At 40.8% G+C, this 17,910-nt stretch overlaps 1 protein-coding gene across 1 annotated transcript; it reads left to right on the forward strand.

Annotated features, from left to right (window-relative positions):
* The first annotated feature begins 200 nt into the window (after positions 1-200).
* On the forward strand, positions 201-2,227 carry LOC145433792 (kelch repeat and BTB domain-containing protein 3-like). Its single transcript, XM_080311049.1, has one exon. The coding sequence runs from the start codon at positions 651-653 to the stop codon at positions 1,323-1,325; it is 675 nt and encodes a 224-aa protein (XP_080167175.1). The 5' UTR covers positions 201-650; the 3' UTR covers positions 1,326-2,227.
* Positions 2,228-17,910: the final 15,683 nt, after the last annotated feature.

Below are 17,910 nucleotides of genomic sequence, written 5' to 3' on the forward strand. Positions count from 1 at the left end.
GTATAGCCAATGCAGTCGTCGGCCAGAACTCGATCTTTATTGGTTATTTTGGTTAAAAAAGCGCTAAATAATCGCTAAATTCTTTTTCGAAAATCGCCAGATTTATCGCTAGGCGCTAGATCCATATTTTTTGGCGCTAAACCGGATGAAAAATCACTAGATCTAGCGCGAAAATTGCTAAATTGGCAACACTGATCGTGATACAGTCCATATTTCGCCGAGTTGTTACGACAATTTTACTAGAAAACAAACTCCGGATCTACTTGCTCTACAAAATAAAGTATAAGCAGTCTCTATTTTTGCCTCGAAAACTGTTGAATAGAAGTAGCCTAAAAGTAATCCAAAATCAGTACCAAGAACAAGTTTGAGTACCTGATCGTTACTGACCCGTTCTGGCCATTTTGAACCTGGATGAACGTCGAAAATGCGAAAAATGACAGGGCGGATAATATAACCATCTGTGTATCTGCTGAATATTTGAACCTTTCCTGAAGCTGGCTCATTTTTTTACTTGTGCGCGAGGCTGTTACTTATTTTGCCGCGAATGTTACAAGCTATGGATTGAAAACAATCACGTGTTACGAGATCGTATGTTTCAGCGTTGTATAGTGTTGTAGCGGTAGAATCAATTGTAAAGTGTTGACTCTGAAATGGAGGTTGTTTACAAAACATCTAAAACTCACCGCGGCTCCCTGTTGTCAAAATTGAAAGCCAACGGGAAGTTTTCCGACGTCACAATACGATGCGGACCCGTCGAAGTTATGGCGCATAAATGCGTGCTGACCGCATCGACGCCATATTTTAGAGGGATGTTCTTGAACGACACTTACGAAGCCAACACCGGAATTCTTGACTTCTCTTCCGCAATGACTCCTGAGGTGATGAGACAATGCGTCAACTTCATTTATATGGGAACCGCGTGGATCTCTGCCCCAATAGCAACAGGACTGATTGATGCCGCGGAAATGTTGCAGTTGCCGGAACTGTCTAAATTATGCATCGAATTTCTAGCCGAAAACATAAATCTGACAACGTTTCCGGAAGTGATCTCTTTGTCACGTCTCTATAATAAGAATTCTTTAAATGAGCCGATACTGCGCTTTCTTGATGACAATCTAAAAATGCTTGTGAAGTCTAACCGTATCAAGTCGCTCGATTATGAAACGTTGGGTTATTGTTACGATTTGTTGCAACGAGCGACTCAATCGCACGAGCTCTGGAAATGGTACGGGCTGTTGAATTGGACGCACGCCAATCTCGAAGAAAGAAAGTCCAAGCTTCCTGAACTGTTTCGAACTACAGCGCATTCCAGCGGACGTAGTTAAAAAGCTTATTTGTCCAGAGAATCTGATTGATGGATCGCTGAAATGCCTACAACATATCCGCAGTTTTGTCGCGCGCAAGCAAGCTCGCACTGAAAACGGAACACCGGCGATGAGACGCATCACGTCGATTAATAAAGCTACGAAAGTAGTTTACCAATACGATTTGTACAATGAGCTGTGGCAAAAAGTAGACGTGATGCCATCAACTGTTGGTCTACATTGTCAAGCAGTTGAATATCGCGGGATATTATATGTTGGCGACAGTTCATCCTTATACGCCTTCAATGGGACGAAGTTGACCCGTCTGGCAGTAACGTCGGGAGGCCACAGCCATGATAGGCCACAGTACAGTCAGATTATTGGCGTGGCACAGCGGATGGTCGTATTGGTCACAATTCATTGCACTTTGCTAGTGGATATCGAGTCTCGCGAGTTGCAAAAGGTGCATCACCAAAATATGAGACTTACGGATGGATTTGCGGTGCATGCAATGAAAATTCGGTGTATGTTATGGGTGGAAAGAAAGGATATAATGATGCGAATGAACGCAATACTGTATCTAGATTGATATTGCGTAAAATGAAGTATTTGGATTCACCGCCGATGATCAGGGCCAGGGCGTACGGTGCAGGCTTTTGGTACAAGAATATTCTGTACGCTCTCGGAGGTGTTACTAGTACGGTCGAATTCCTCAACAAAGAGACCAGACAGTGGCAGATTTTGAAAAATTTAGAAATGCAATGTAGGAATGTCAAAGTGCATCTTGCCGACAAGTTGTATATTTTTGGTGGCGTGTTGGGGACTGACGTTAAAACTGTTGATCTACATCAGCTGGATATCCCCGCGAAAGAGCTACAACCCTCAAGACGTAGTGCTGGCGACATGGAGGCGTGTTGCGCGTCGTATACCAAGTATATCAAACTTTCCAAATGATTAGTATTTTCCAGTGTTTAAATATGTATTCTTTCGATGCATAGGCTAAGTCATAAAGTGCAGCAGTAGCAGCACCACAAACAATGGCAACATTGATGGTCAAGATTAGATATTTTGGTGGCATCTAAATCAGGATTTTTTAGTTTCCAAAAGTATAGGTGTGAAGCAGGGTTTCTCGGCTTCCCTCGTATGACGGGCCGCATTTTAACAGCGAAATACGCTGCGGGCCGCAGAACATCATTCCCATGTATTAGTGGGATACTACCAAATTTAGGCTACTACAGCCTGCTTCTTTCCTTCCATGGATGCAGCCCTGCACGAATACAGACAGAATTCAGCGTTGTAAAGTTGACGTTTTTCGCTGGTCCCTACCTCGTTTGCCCTGCCAGCATTTTCACTCTGATAGAAAGCCCCCATGCAGATAATTAATTCGCTCTGTAATGTCTGTGGAGTCAGTGGATTCGTCCGATGCTAGGCTAAAGTAGTCTACGCGTCAACGTATTTCAGAACATGCGATGAAAGATCGACTGAAATTGCTGTAACTCTTCTGGTCAAGGTTGAAACAGACAACTGTAACTTCAAAATTTGTCAGGTGATATTGTCCTTGCTGTTAAGTATCGGAAGCAGCGAATATTCGTTTTTTTTTGAAATCACACCTTCTATGGCCAATTTCATGGGTTTAACGATATTCCAAGCAATTTTAAGCCATGCGTCAGTAACATAGTCGACAATTTTAACAATGCCTCGAAATATAGATTGGTGGGCTTGGCACCTAATAGCTAGCAATGTTTTTTCTAACAACAGGCGATACAAATAAAGTGTCGTGGTATAATCTTGAGCTTCTATACGCTTCGTTACGAAAACTGTTATTCGAAAAATATGTCACATCGGTTTTCCATTTATATCTGAGTGAGAAAGTAAATTGATTGTTCCGAACGGAGCCCAGTTCCCACCGATTAATTTCCCGTTCCTTGTTCTTATTGACTTGAACACCCATCAAGAGTTTAGTACACAACGGAATTCTCTTGAACTAGAGTCCAGCCGAATAGCGATTTAAAACAATAACAATTCACACTCGAGCATATATCAAGAAACCAAAATACATCAAAGAATGAGTAATTAAACGAGACATAGACGGTGCGATAAGAGAGCTAAAGTATCTAAATTAATATGTAACATCGTGCCAGTAGCGATTGCGTTTATAATGGAAGATGTCGCGGGCCGCAAAATATACGTATGCAGTCCGCGGGTTGAGAACCCCTGGTGCCCAGGTGAGGAAGCATGGTGTCCAGGTAACGAAGCGGCCAGCTACAAACTATGGTCGGTTGGGATGTGTTGAGTGAACAAAGAGGCGCTAAAGCAGTGGTTCTTAACCTTTTTTCCTCCAGCGCCCCCTTTTAAACATTATCGTGCTCCAGCGCCCCCCACCTCATATTGTAAGGACTGTAATAAAGACAATGGGTGATAGGGAGGGCCGCAACAGCACTTCGTCAGCCCCCCTAAAAAAAAAACAATTGTCTTGGGCACCCATAGCGTGATAAACTAAACTCATGAGGGCTTGGCCCCCAGGAACCCCGTCGCGTGATTTCGATGGTCAGTAAAGTTTATATGGCCTGGTCGCCATAGGAGCTAAAATTGTCTATAATGCATGAATGAAATAGGTTGTAATTGCATATATATGTAACTATAAACTTTTTATCCTCTCAGTCCACGTAATCAGATTTACCAGTAGCGCCGAATGAGCTGTTGTATTAGAAAATGAAGGCCACGTAATTAGTTATTTTAATTGAACATATTCGGGCGTGCCCGTTGGTATAATTAAATCGTTACATGTTATTTTGTTACTAAAGTCAGCACTCGATTCAATATTGGCATTTAGTCACTGACAAACAATTTTCTCTGATGGATGTTATTTGTCCTGTGGGGAGCAGATTGCGACGACATGATAGTTCGGCACGAGCGATTTAAGTAGGCCTACATATGGATAACTGGACTTAAATGCGTCGAAGTTTACGCTCAACATAAGGCCAATCCTCTTCGGTTACGGTTTTCTCGCTGACGATCGTTTGACACACTTCTTGGAGTCCCATATTCACCAGAACTTTATATGTCTTCGTGCATCGTGGCGTGATAATGGCCGACGCCGAAATGCCTATTTCTATTTTCTATAATTATGCGCATTCTTTCTGACGATTTAATTGGCGATCTAAAAGTAGGCACAATTCGTTTTATATGAATTATCATAACCCACTACATTTATGAAAACATATATAGCAAACATCGTCGCGTAGCGCGACCAAAAATTTCGGGATTTGACATGTTTTGTTGGGTGTTAATTAGTTCTGAATACTCATTAAGGATATGTCCTACTACCACATCATCTATGGCGAAGTCATTTTTCGTCAGCGCCCCCTTATCGCCCCCCTGATCCCAGCGCCCCCTATTTCGCCCCCTGAGCGTTTTCGCCCCCTTGAAAATCGCCAGCGCCCAGTGGAGGGCGCTGGAGGCAAGGATTTAGGCCTTTTAGGGCCGATTTTATTTTTATTCACTTTCTCCGCACTTCCCGCGCATATTGCGCATTTGGCCCGCGGACTGTAAAATGCCCAGGCCTGCCCTACGCTAATCTACAAGCCTTCGGGGAACCGCTAAAATTAAGTGAGTCCGAAAACAAAAGTTCACATTTGTGCATACCATGTGTGTTGTAATCTGTAGGACTACCAGTAAGCGAGACAGGCAGACCTTTGCAAACCAACGTTTTTTTGAGTAGTAGTTTTAGTTCTAGTTGCTGATTTTGATATTTGAGTACAAGGGCGTAGCCAGAAAAGATATTTTGGGGGGGCGAAAAATTCGATGACGTAAATGAGCCATCTCCTTTAAAGATAAGAAAATAGGTTAAAAACGATGGTCTTGGGCCCTTATTGGATGATTGACACAACATCTGGGGCAAATATTCCACTCATACATAAAGTGAAGTGATAATATAATGATTGTTTCAAACTCGGGCGCGAACACTTTCGCGCGAAGCGCGAAATTTTTTAACAGTTAATGAATGAAATTGGTTCATTATATTGCTACTTGCATATTGCAAATTCGTTTTCATCATCAAATTTACCGATAGGGCTGATAGAAGTGGTGTCATCCAACATTCAGGAGGCATGCTTGAACTATGTTCAATTGTTCATACCATACGGCAAGACTATTTAGAGCAGTGGTTCTCCACTGGGGGTCCGCAGAGCATTTTCAAGGGGCCCGCGAAAACTACAAATTTGCAAAAAAAATTGTTTTAAATTAGAGAAATCACAAAGCTATTTCGCTTCATAACTGCTAAAACTTCAGGACTCACATAAACAGAGAATGGCCGTCTGAGATGAAATATTCCACTGTGGAAGTCATTTTAATTGCCAATAGCCTACTCGTACTAACATATTGCTGTTTAGGAATGTTTTTGGATAAATGAAAGAATTTGATGAATAATATTGGTGCGCGAGCAAGTGAATTCCGGTCTTATTAATTACTTCGTTGAAGCACGGTTATTTAGCAACCTCTGGTAAAGATTGACGCTATACTTTAAAGATTGGAATTGCTGATAGCTTACATACAGACCAAACTAAAAAACTCCTTTGATCAGAAGCGTGCGATTCCAAATTAGCACTTTTTAACGGGAGGTGTGCCAGTCGCATTTATATCGGAGGGGTCTGATTGCAGGGGAAGGATCATTAGGCACCAGCCATTTAAGCACCCGGAAATCTATATTGAAGGCTTCGGAATACATGCGTCGGTTTTTTAGTTGTCAAACATTTTGAGAACAGAGTCTCATGTAGCCTACTTTAAATGTCTTCATGTGTCCCGGTACGGAAATTGCCGGAACTAACAGTCCTCAACCCCCTTACTGAAGTGACATCACCCCTAGACCCAAACAACCCAACGACCTCGTACTACTCTCGTGCATCTGGTACTGTTGTATTCTCATGAGAATGCAGTTAAATTCAATTATGAGTATTTGAGGAACAATTTTTTTCGGGACACCGATAATAAAATCAAGAAGTGTATGGACACTAAACCGCGGGAAGCGCTAAGAAATTTATTAGGTTGCATTCATCTACCTCAAAATACTGTTATATTTATTGATTTTATGAAAGGTTTCCAAAAATTTGGGTAGAGCGATCGCCCCTTTCGCCCCTATCTGGCTACGCCAGTGTTTTAGTAGTTATAGTTGCGGATTTTGAAAATTGCGTAGTAGTTGCACGTTTTGAAAATCCAGCAGTGTGTAGTGTACTAGTTTCGAGTTTCAAAAATTGCATAGTTCTAGTTGCACGTTTTGAAAATCCAGCAGTGTGTACAAGTCTGACTACAATGTGATATGATAAGTCTGAACGATACTCAAGTAAGTAGAAGCACAAGGTAGATTTGGTCGACACGTTGTATACATGTCGCGTGAATCAGAGGTGGCTAAATTTAAATTCGAAGCTGTTGAATCGCACCTAACACAGAATGACTTCCTGATACGCGACCAGGTACCCGTCATCGTCCCTGCTTAGCAATAGAAGATATATCACCCTTCTCGAGTTCATATTGTATCCGGATGATTACCGTGTAGCAGAGTTACGACTGTTGGACACTAGTGCGGAGCGGATCGACAATTTCTCTGGTCCGACTCCGATGAGACTGGGTTAAACCCGCAAGACGCTAACCGCCAGACGCCACCATATCGCTGAGTCACTACGTGGCGTCAGGCGTGTGAATGGGTCGAAACGTAGACTGGCGGCTGAATTGCTACATGGCATTTCTCGTGTCAACGGGTTGAAACGCAGACTAGCGGATGGATTGCTACATAGCATTTGACGTCCAACATTTTACGAAAAGCAAGCTAATATCACGGATTTCCGACGCCCATTGAGAATATGTTCTGTTTGCTGCTTCATCTAACTTGTTACTAGATGTTAAAAACTTTCACAAAGCCAGCGGCATCAAGTGTCATATTACCGCGGTATTGTCAAAATGTGACTTCATATATTTTGCTCTTTTTGTGATTGGTAGGATTGAGATTAGAGCTGTGTAGTGCAATATACTAAAGTAGGTGTAAATCATAGTAAAAATGAAAATTCCGGCCCGCCAGAGTCGTACACTCAATGTTTGGCCTGCCGTACAGAGACATGGTGTTTGTAGTCTGAAATTTTGAGACGCCGTGCCATGTGTAAATAGCACAGCGTCAAAGGCAAAGTTACTTACCGAGATGGAAGCGAGGGCTGGTCATTCGTCATGGATCAAAGTGATTGATCGCTGCATTATCATCTTCGTCGATAGAGGAATAATGTCTGCTACAATTATTTGTTGGATTGCTGCTCGAGTTCTCTTGTATCTTAGACAGCAATGACTTGAGCTGAGCACTTTACGCACCGTATTAAAGTCGTTACAGCCGAAGAAAATAGTTGCAGTCGACGCGACATCAGGACTTTTTCGTAGACTACTTACATACAGTCCTGACTTTTTAGAACTAGCCTATTCATTCATCCTAGTATGACGTGGCTAGCTAGCGCTTGCTGTCTATTAACTTAATTCCGCGTATTTACGGCATAGCCGACATATATCCAATATCCATGCGACAAACGTCGACATGTAGGTAACAAATGAGATGCAGCCCGTGGCGTCTTTATAGCTGATATATCCGACGCCAAACGTCGACATACACAGATTAGATCAGGGGTGGGCAAACTTTTGGGCTCGCGGGCCGCATTCAACATCCTAATCCATACGCGGGCCGCATTATATAAAATTGGGATCATAAACCAAAACGTAATATTGCTGGTATTTGATTATATAGTGAGGACATGGAGATAATATATATGCTTATTTGAAACGAACCAAACATTGCTATGATGATATCGTACACGCGTCAGAAACAATGGCGAGATTTCATAGGCTGGTCGACCTCAATAACCAATTTGTCAAAACCATAGAGATGAGAGTCCGTTGTCCCTATTCTTTGAATAGGATTGAAATTTAAATCTGTGAGCAGTGATCATCAGTTCATAGATTTACTAATTCCGCTTTGGGTTCAGTTCCAGGACACACAATGCTGACAGCATCATAACCATGTTAGCTTCAAATCCGCTTCTACTATATAGGCCTATGTAGATTTCGCGCCCCCTTATCGTCATATCACAAAACGCATTCAGGATGCTATAGCAAACCTAACGGATTGTTTGGTGGCATGGAAGGTTACGACTATTGATGAGAGAATTTTAAATATGAAACTCATACTAAATACAGAGCACTAATTAGCAATTGGAAGGAAATCGCCCAAAGCGCGAAAAAATTTTCAGTTGAGCTCAGCTTCGCGATCCCCTTCAGATGCTTTCATGACCCCAAGAGGCACGCGTCAGTAATGTAATCGCGCTTCGGTGATTCGTAAAATACCGGAAGTCACAAATGTTGTATTTCGGAAGTCAGAAACGCAGCATTTTGAGCTAGCTAGCAGTCGAAAATCGGTCTATGGAGCTTCGGAAAAGCGTCATTGTGGCTCTTCATGGACGCGCATTGTGTATTTCGTCGAGCTAATTACATTGTATATCGTGCATATGGTTGATTTTCCACGAGTGGATTTTGAAATCAGGTGTTTTTAATGCGTAGTGACCTACATTCCGCGGGACAAATGACTATGGTATCCTGTCCACTGAATCACTATAGTGGTTATATCGTGAATTGTTTCCCGTATAACAGGTTGCTCTCAAAGCAATCCGCGAGCGTATACACAAGACACACCGAATACAACCGCTCAGCACCCAACTATCCTATCGAGTGTGACTTTGAGATTAACAAATTGTATATTGAGTATACGAGATTTGAATGTTTGACTAATGATAGATTGAAAATCTCGCAAGAGAATCCATGTGATATGATGTAAGATATCGTGATACCAGCAAATTCTTTACGGAATATCTACGAGTTATTTCTTTACGGAATACCTAGACCAATTGGTTCGCAACCGATATTCGACTGTCCGATCAGTACTCGATAAAAATCATTTTCATGTATAGCACCTATTGCGTTGTGGTGAAGGGTGTTTTGATCTGAGCAAACATTTCATAAACACCAGTATTAGCACCTCGATTTAAAAAAAACTAGATTAGTATGTATGGAAAGCGCTTGATTGGGGATTTATCTATTTCTCACAATCACACACTGTTTTTGCGTGCGAATTGACATGGGTGGGTTGATTAATGCTTGATTCCATTCGCAGCACCATCCGTCACGTTCAACGTAAAATATGGTGAGGTATACAGATTTCACAAAGTTTCATCATCACAACAACAAATTAAGATGGTGTTTAAACTTAGACTTGAATTATATGTTGAACTCAGAACATCAAAGAAATCGGAAATATGCACCGTCATTTAGTAAATTCGTGTTTTGTGTCTCTATTCATTCGCAGTATTGGAAACAAATATTATCACCAAATCCAAATCACCGAATTATATTTTTCGGCTCATATGAATTTGAGTGGTAATTGAATTGCTAGCAATTTACTCACGCATAGGTGAATTCAGTTCTGATTTATCTCACGCAATACACAAGAGCATCACTGGTGTTTCAACATAGTCCACATATCTGAAATATCACTCCCTCTGATTAATCAATACCTAAAGCACAGACAAACGACCAACACAAATTCTTAATCGTCATGTTGTTATTTTTTCGATATTACACATATAATACAATTGATGTTTTTTTCGTGGCTCGAGATTGATTTGGGTCACACCAAATTCAAGGTACGTTTTACTCACTTGTCAGATTATGACATGGATGTTGTCCAGTTCGCGTCATTGGTGTGGAATCTTTTTCAGTACCGTAGATAGAAATTTTATTACAGCCACAGACAGCAATCGTACTCACTTCGTAGATTTTAAAATCGGTGTCGGAATGAGTCTTATTTCGCTAGTTCGTTTGCATAAGAACCTTTGATTTCGAGATGAGTCCGTCGAAATGTTTGAAATTTACCAGCTTTCATAGGTAAATCAAGATTATGACTAACTGATAGACTTGTAATCACAACACGACGTCGTTGCCATGTACCGTTTGCAATCGTGCCGTATCATCACCATCATCATCATCATCATCATCATCATCATCATCATCATCATCGTTGGTTTATTAGCAATTTTATCGGTTCAATAGGCCTACACCACAAAAATGCGATACAAGGAAAAGATAGGAAGGTGTCGAAGCGACTTGGAGTAGTCTATGGAATAAGACACCCACCTTGACCCACCGTATTGGAAATATATGCATACATTTCCTCCACAATATACAGCATCGATTTCGATTTCATCACAATGACAGAAGCATACTTGCCCTAGTTTCTCTCAATCAACTTCCTTGTCGTATGATGGATTTTTCAAAAGTTATGCTCAGAACATTGGCTTTCCATGTCGCGATGAATGACAATACAACTGGTCTGCTACCGCTAATCTGTTGACCGATATTCTGGATAATCAGTTTATTTAGATTTTTCCAATTTTCGAACCACCTGTCTTACAATGACACAAGTATTAGCGATGAGATGGTAACAATAGAACCGCGGCGGTCAGTCCCTCCATAATGGAAATGGTTATCACACACGACCAATCGACCATCCTCATACGAAACATATATTTACAAGATACCATAGGTACAGATTTACAAATTTAGGTCGAAGTAGATAATTGACTTCACCCTATATTCTACTGCTACAAAACCCTAGATTAGTTGGTTACACACCGTAAACCTATCGCTATACATTGCAGTCGACCAATTTCGTGCTTGGACTTATCAAGACCTCTAATTATTTCTTTCTGGCGTATCTGAATATTCAAATAATCCAACAATGGTATTAGTGCTTCAAAAAATCACAGGTATTTTCTTCGCAAAAATAGTGTGTGTGTGTGTGTACGATGTATCTTCATTCTGTGCACTTACATGATCTATGTTAACCGGAATCAAATGGAAGTGCGTTAGGGGAAGAATCAATATGTTACCAGATTGTTCCGTTTTGCTCACGAAACATTCAATAAAGTCACATTTAGAACTGACAAACAAGCCTGATATCGAACAAGACTAAGCTTATGTAAATTTATTGTATGGCTGTCGTGTCCTCCTTCGTAACACCAATTCCTCACTGCATACACTCCAATCTATTTTGTATACGAAAAGCGAGAGTTATCACATCAATCGATTCATCATATCATACCAACTCTTCTATGGTTCTGTATGAAAAATGTTTGTTATCATTTTTACACGAGTACTAAATCCGATTATGAATAGGTTTGTGAATCAAATTGGTAAAGAGTGTGAAGTTCATTTTTCAGTATCAAGATATACGATGCTAATTAAGGTAGGTAGCTAGGTAGGTATTTTGGGGGGATGGGGCTTAGCTACTTGGCTTTTTGCCACAGGACGATAACTAGCGATTATTCACGCCTATACCAATGGTTTATGACTCTTCATATAGCCCTTCCACTTGCTATCGTGAATTCGATGACTGGCCGTATCGTATGGCTATCTGTTAGCAGGGACTTGGCCGTTAATGATACTTTATTCCGCTCTGCTAATTAAGGTGTATAGATTCGAATACGATGGTCATAGTCTAATTAAATGGACTTGCCGGTCTCCTTTATTTGGTCGCAAACTCTCACCATGATTATTAATGAATCTGCTTCTACAACTTCAACAGCGTACCTGTAGGGGAGGCGTGGTACTGATAGATAAAATATTGAAAGATGATCTCGGGTCCCCACATCTTCAACCGATAACAGTAGATCTTTTGCATGGCTCAATACTTTGATTAATCCCTACTCGGTGGGTCGGAAGGAACACGACCTGGGGACCTATGAGACATACACTCAAAAACCGGAATCCGCAAACTGTTTTTCGGCGTGTCGATGTGTAATATACTCTAAGCTACAACAAGCCAAAAACTAGAATGTTTGACCGCAACCATCGAGAAAATAGAATAAATATTACTTCAAATGTTGCCATGAAATCCGTTTCGATTTTCGCACAAACTTACAAATTATAGGGTACATAGACATTCCCCGTAAATCGACAACTTAACTTCCAAATAGTTCATTGTAGTGGTAAAACATAACATCAAATTACTAAATACAGTGTCTACTGTCTATGTATGTAGGCGTGTTTCTGTTGTTGCATGATTATTTATCCAAACCATTTTGCTTGATTTTTCTATGGTATTGGTATCAACTCTATAAATTTTGTAATTGAATTGAGAAAATGCACCAAAGGATGGCATTGAATATAAAAATTGTGATGCTGTATAGCATGGTACGAGACCTATACACTTTACATTAAAATGGCTGCAGGTTTTTTCGTCTTGAAAGTTACAAAGAAAGTGAATGCGTCGACAAAAATATATTTTACATCCCTCAAAACAGAAAACTTATGTCAGAGATGCTATAACTCGTGCAGATCAAAGTTTTTTTGCATGAGAGGAAAGATTCCGCCAGCATACAAATGTAGACAAATTCACGGAGTGTAATCAAGGCATTAACATTGAGAATTATTCAAGTATTTTTGCCCGCAGTGTATCATCGGTACCACAGCTCGCATAATCGACGTTTTTCTTTAACACGCACAAGAATAATCGGATTTATTTGCTACAACTGGCAGCTTGATTATGTTAAACGTAGACCGGTTGCGGTTTCAAGTCGGGACACACAGCAGCCGTCTCTATTTCGCGTTGATCGACTTAAGGCTGAGAGGAACGGGAGAGCAAAATACATACATTCACACTTGGTAACGATTTTGTTTTCACCATACGATATAGTAGTACATTCGAAGTAAAAATCTTTCTCGCACTCGTCATAATATTTTATAACAACGAAAATAATCCGGCGCGACTCGACAATGCTGAAAAAGTCCCATGATTTTGCTAACATTCGGCGAAGTAGCACATAATATTTCTATGGGTATATTCAAAATATGATTTCCGTTTGGGGATAATATTCTGACCACTATGCTGCCCTCTTACACAGCAATTTGATAGTTTTTTAATCGATAGTCGACAGTTTCAGATTGAACACAACGACAAAATATATGCCACGAACGATATCAGAATATTCGAGTAATTCCATATTTGTTTGTTCTAGGATGCGTCGCATCAAAGTTGTCGTTATTTTACACATTTACACATATGCATTATTTTACACATTTACACATATGCAATGATGTACACCGACTATTAGTTGTGAAATAGCGTAGTAGTATAATCGACAGCTACGACACCAATGGCTTGTGCGTTCGAGAACGACCGAGTTTGACTCCAAAATTCCTACCTAAGTGATGTTGGAGGTTTATCTGGGCGGTGTCTTGTGTATACGCTCACGGATTGCTTTGAGAGCAACCTGTTATACGGGAAACAATTCACGATATAACCACTATAGTGATTCAGTGGACAGGATACCATAGTCATTTGTCCCGCGTAATGTAGGTCACTACGCATTAAAAACACCTGTTTTCAAAATCCACTCGTGAAAAATCAACCATATGCACGATATACAATGTAATTAGCTCGACGAAATACACAATGCGCGTCCATGAAGCACCACAATGACGCTTTTCCGAAGCTCCATAGGCCGATTTTCGACTGCTAGCTAGCTCAAAATACTGCGTTTCTGACTTCCGAAATACAACATTTGTGACTTCCGGTATTTTACGAATCACCGAAGGGCGATTACACTACTCGCGTCCCCCAGGTTGAGACCCACTTCCTTAGAACTATCATGGTGAAATATACTAAGAAAAAGTTTAAGCAAGTCCCTGCATTAATTCGATTTTTAGTACGCATTTTATCAATATTCTTGGTAAGTTTCTTTAGACTCTCACGGGCCGCACAGAACAGCGTTGCGGGCCGCATGCGGCCCGCGGGCCGTAGTTTGCCCACCCTTGGGCTACAGCATCTCACATGAGGGGTATTGCGACGCAAAAGAAGGATATTGCATTGATAAACATTTGGTCTTGTTGTACCCTTCGATAGAACTCAATACGATCGGTTCCTAGGCTTTTATTAACATAAAAGTAAGCTAGTGTATCTGAATACAACATGGCAATAATACAGAGTTAACGTAGGTACAACTAACAGAAGCGACGCCACACCCAACTAGTACGAATGAAATGAATAGTCCCGACGTGAAGGTAATCAGGAGCAATCAGTATAAACACCCACTAGTTGTCAAAAGGGACTGATACACCACAGTCTTCACGACGGTTTTGTAATTGTTTTGCAGTGCGTCTAATCATTTGATTGGACTTGGATCTCCGAGACGCTCTTCGAATCTGGCGCCGCATGGTATTATTCTATATTCAAGACTCTGCTGCCCTACGAAGACCGATCGAATCTGCTTGGCACTAAATCTGCTAATATTTAGTTTCCATACAATTGAATGTTTTAAATGCAAACCTATGTATATTGTATATGCTATGTCTTACAAAAGGCGTGGAGGGAAAGTTGGCTGGGCTATAAAGTAGACATCTCAGTAATCATAATAAGCAATATCGGTCTGGTGTAAATTGTCCATAAAACGTCAAAGATTTGGAAAGGCGATGTGTAAAAAAATAAACAGAAAGAGGTCATCAATCTGCGCCACGTCACTGTTTAGTGTTTGCTTTTTAGCCGCCGGCTCTGATATAGGGGTGACTACAGATCAACAACTTCGGCCAAACCTCAACATCACGGCACGTTAGCCCGAGCAATGAGCTTTTGTTTAGTAATCACTTTCCAAAATGCTACTATATGCATATGGGGGTGAGTTGGCGTACCACCACCATTGACGTCGAGGAGGCCCCGCTTTCATTCTAGGACGTAGTAAGCTCCGTAGCGTCGAATAGTTATCCTCTACAAGTCGCGTTGCTCAAAGTGTCATATCAAAAACATGCCCAGAGAAATACCAGAGTATTATAACCATCGATTATACGCCACACTCAGAATTTGGATTCCCAAATGTTTGATATACGTCGACCTTGTTTACCACATTTCCTCGCGGCACCCTGGAGCAGTCCAGTTGGAATACTAGTGTGCCGCGGAATGCACCGGTTGAGTTAGTTGATCATTGTTATTCCAGTATCTAAAAATAGATGAGTTATTCACATTGCCATTTTCATCAAGGCTTGTTGCGCAAGATTATATCACGGCTGAAGTATTTGAGAATTGAAAAGTAATATCAGCCAAATGATATAGGGTCTATATAGGGTCTAGGGCAGTGGTCGGAAACCTTTTTCGTCTGAAGAGCCATGTTTGCCCTATATTTTCCATTTTGACTCCAAAAGAGCCATACATGTCAATCAATTGTTACGAAACAATTGAAAATTTGTGACATCATGGTAGTACTAATTCGTACTCACCAGACATGGGGTAATCGCGATTAGTAATCGTAATCGATTACGACGATTACAGCATTTTCAAGTAATCGTAATCGCAATCGATTACATTCGAAAAAATTCCGAAGTAATCGTAATCGTAATCGACTACTTCCCATATCTAATCGATTTCTCTGTGAAAGAACGATTACTTTTTATTTGTACAAGGACTATGACATAAACTGAAAATTTGTGAACAAGGAAGAGATATTATACCAGGTTCGTGATAGCACAAGCGTCTGATTTTCAGACGCCACTGCTCATTATTACGTCAGAAGCCGCACTTGGCTTTGCGCGTCATTGCGTAAGAAGTATCCACAGTAAATAGATGTTCGATCTACGTACGTCGTACGTTAGTGTGATTGCGAGAACGCCTGTCGTGCTTTATATCAGGTTATCAACACGTTCCACACGCCACTACCTTGCAGCAGTATAATTTGTCTCCGCTCTGCTTACTTTAAAATAGTAACTTATGTGTTGGTGTTTGGTTATGCTTATAGTTAAACGCAGTTTTACCGTTGCTGCTTGGCGAGCAGTAGGCCTATCTAGTACGTACGGAAACCGGACGACGATTTGATATTTTGTACTCGTCAAATAAAACATTGGGGTTTCCACAATGAAGCAGTAAAATCAACAGCTGGGGATATATATATATATATCATAACCGAACCGTTTTTCTTAACTGCGCCATGCAGTATTAAGTTGAAGGCAGAATTTTATGTTCGCTTCTTCTTATTCTCATGGCTCTACTTGAAACGGGCGCCAATCGATATTTCACAATAATTTACTCAACATTGGGACCTACGGCCATGGCCATGTGCTTATACGTCATGTTAACGTGGGATGTAGCTGGAATCAGGACCAAAACAGCACTTCATCCCCAATCCAAACGTTGGTCTTTGGCCCCATAGGGTGGCAATCTCAAGTTGAACACTGAATTTCGTCAATTAGTAATTGCAATATATTATTCTTAGTTTTTAATCCTCTCTCAGCCCCCGATGGTCAGATCTACCTGTAGAGTTTGTTTGTTTGAGGTAGGCTAATCATGGTGTTTGTCGGCTACAACGGTCATTTACAACAGGCCGATTTTCTACATTTTTGATTCCGTATCTGCTAACTTGTAGCACGGCCCACTTCTAGGCTTTTTGTAAGACACCGCTTGCGCGGATGAGGCGGCGAGGACGAGCCTAGATAAACCTCCAACACTTTGGTAGGAACCATTGGTGTTGCAGCCATGGATTATACCACTGCGCTATCTCGCCACATAATTAGGGGAGATGTGGTACCGATGGATCACTGGGACCGAAAATACTTTGAAAATTCTCTATGATAATTCCATGATTACACTCCGTGAACTTGTCTACAATTGCATGCTGGCAAAATCTTTCCTCACATACAAAAAAAATTCGACGTGGGCGAGCTATGGGGTCTCTCACAGATGATTTTTGTTTTGGGGGGTCTAAACTAAATTTAGATCGACATATACATTTTTCTTTGTAACCTTCAACACGAACAAACCAGCAATAATTTTTATTGTGAAGTGTAGGGCTTGTATCAGGCTATATAATGGCACCTATTATTTTTTTAGTACTTTACTTGAGTGGACTTTTTTTCGATTCATGTATAAAATTCGTAGGGTGGGTACCGATGATACAATAACCAAATCAAGCAAAATAATCAAGCATACTAATCATGAAACAAATGAAACATGCCTACGTACAGAAAATCTTTATCTAATAATTGCATATGATGTTTTATCGCTATAACGAGGTATTTGGAATTCACACTCTCGATTTTCGGGCAATATGTATGTACCCACAAATTTATAAGTTCGAGCCTAAATCGAAACGTGATTTTATGACAACTTTTGAGTTAATATTTATTCTATTTTTTGACAGTTGTGACCAAACCTTCTTTGGCTTGCTGCAGCTTAGATTATAATACTGAGCAAGAAAGGTAGTCACATTTGAGTTTTTAGGGTATATGTGTCATAGGTCCCCGGGTCGTGTGTCATTGGACCCACCGGTTGGGGACCGATGACACGTTCGAGCAACAAATTTTGAACGTCCATAAATATTTTTTGAAAAGACAGGTATTCATGTATATGTTCGCGATAGGTGGAGCTTGTATAAAAGTGCTGAGCCAGCAAAAGATCTGCTGTTTTCGGCTGAACATTTCGGGGCCAGCGATCATTTTCCAATTTTTGATCCATCGGTACCACATCTCCCCTACCTGCCTGTAGAGC

Source organism: Botryllus schlosseri, chromosome 1, assembly GCF_051294905.1.
Source record: "Botryllus schlosseri isolate E-star chromosome 1, Bs_hap1, whole genome shotgun sequence".
Lineage (NCBI taxonomy): Eukaryota > Metazoa > Chordata > Ascidiacea > Stolidobranchia > Styelidae > Botryllus > Botryllus schlosseri.

Bases quoted from the DNA above. Each gene is read 5' to 3' on its own strand.
- LOC145433792 (XM_080311049.1), top strand. From the start codon at position 651: ATGGAGGTTGTTTACAAAACATCTAAAACTCACCGCGGCTCCCTGTTG.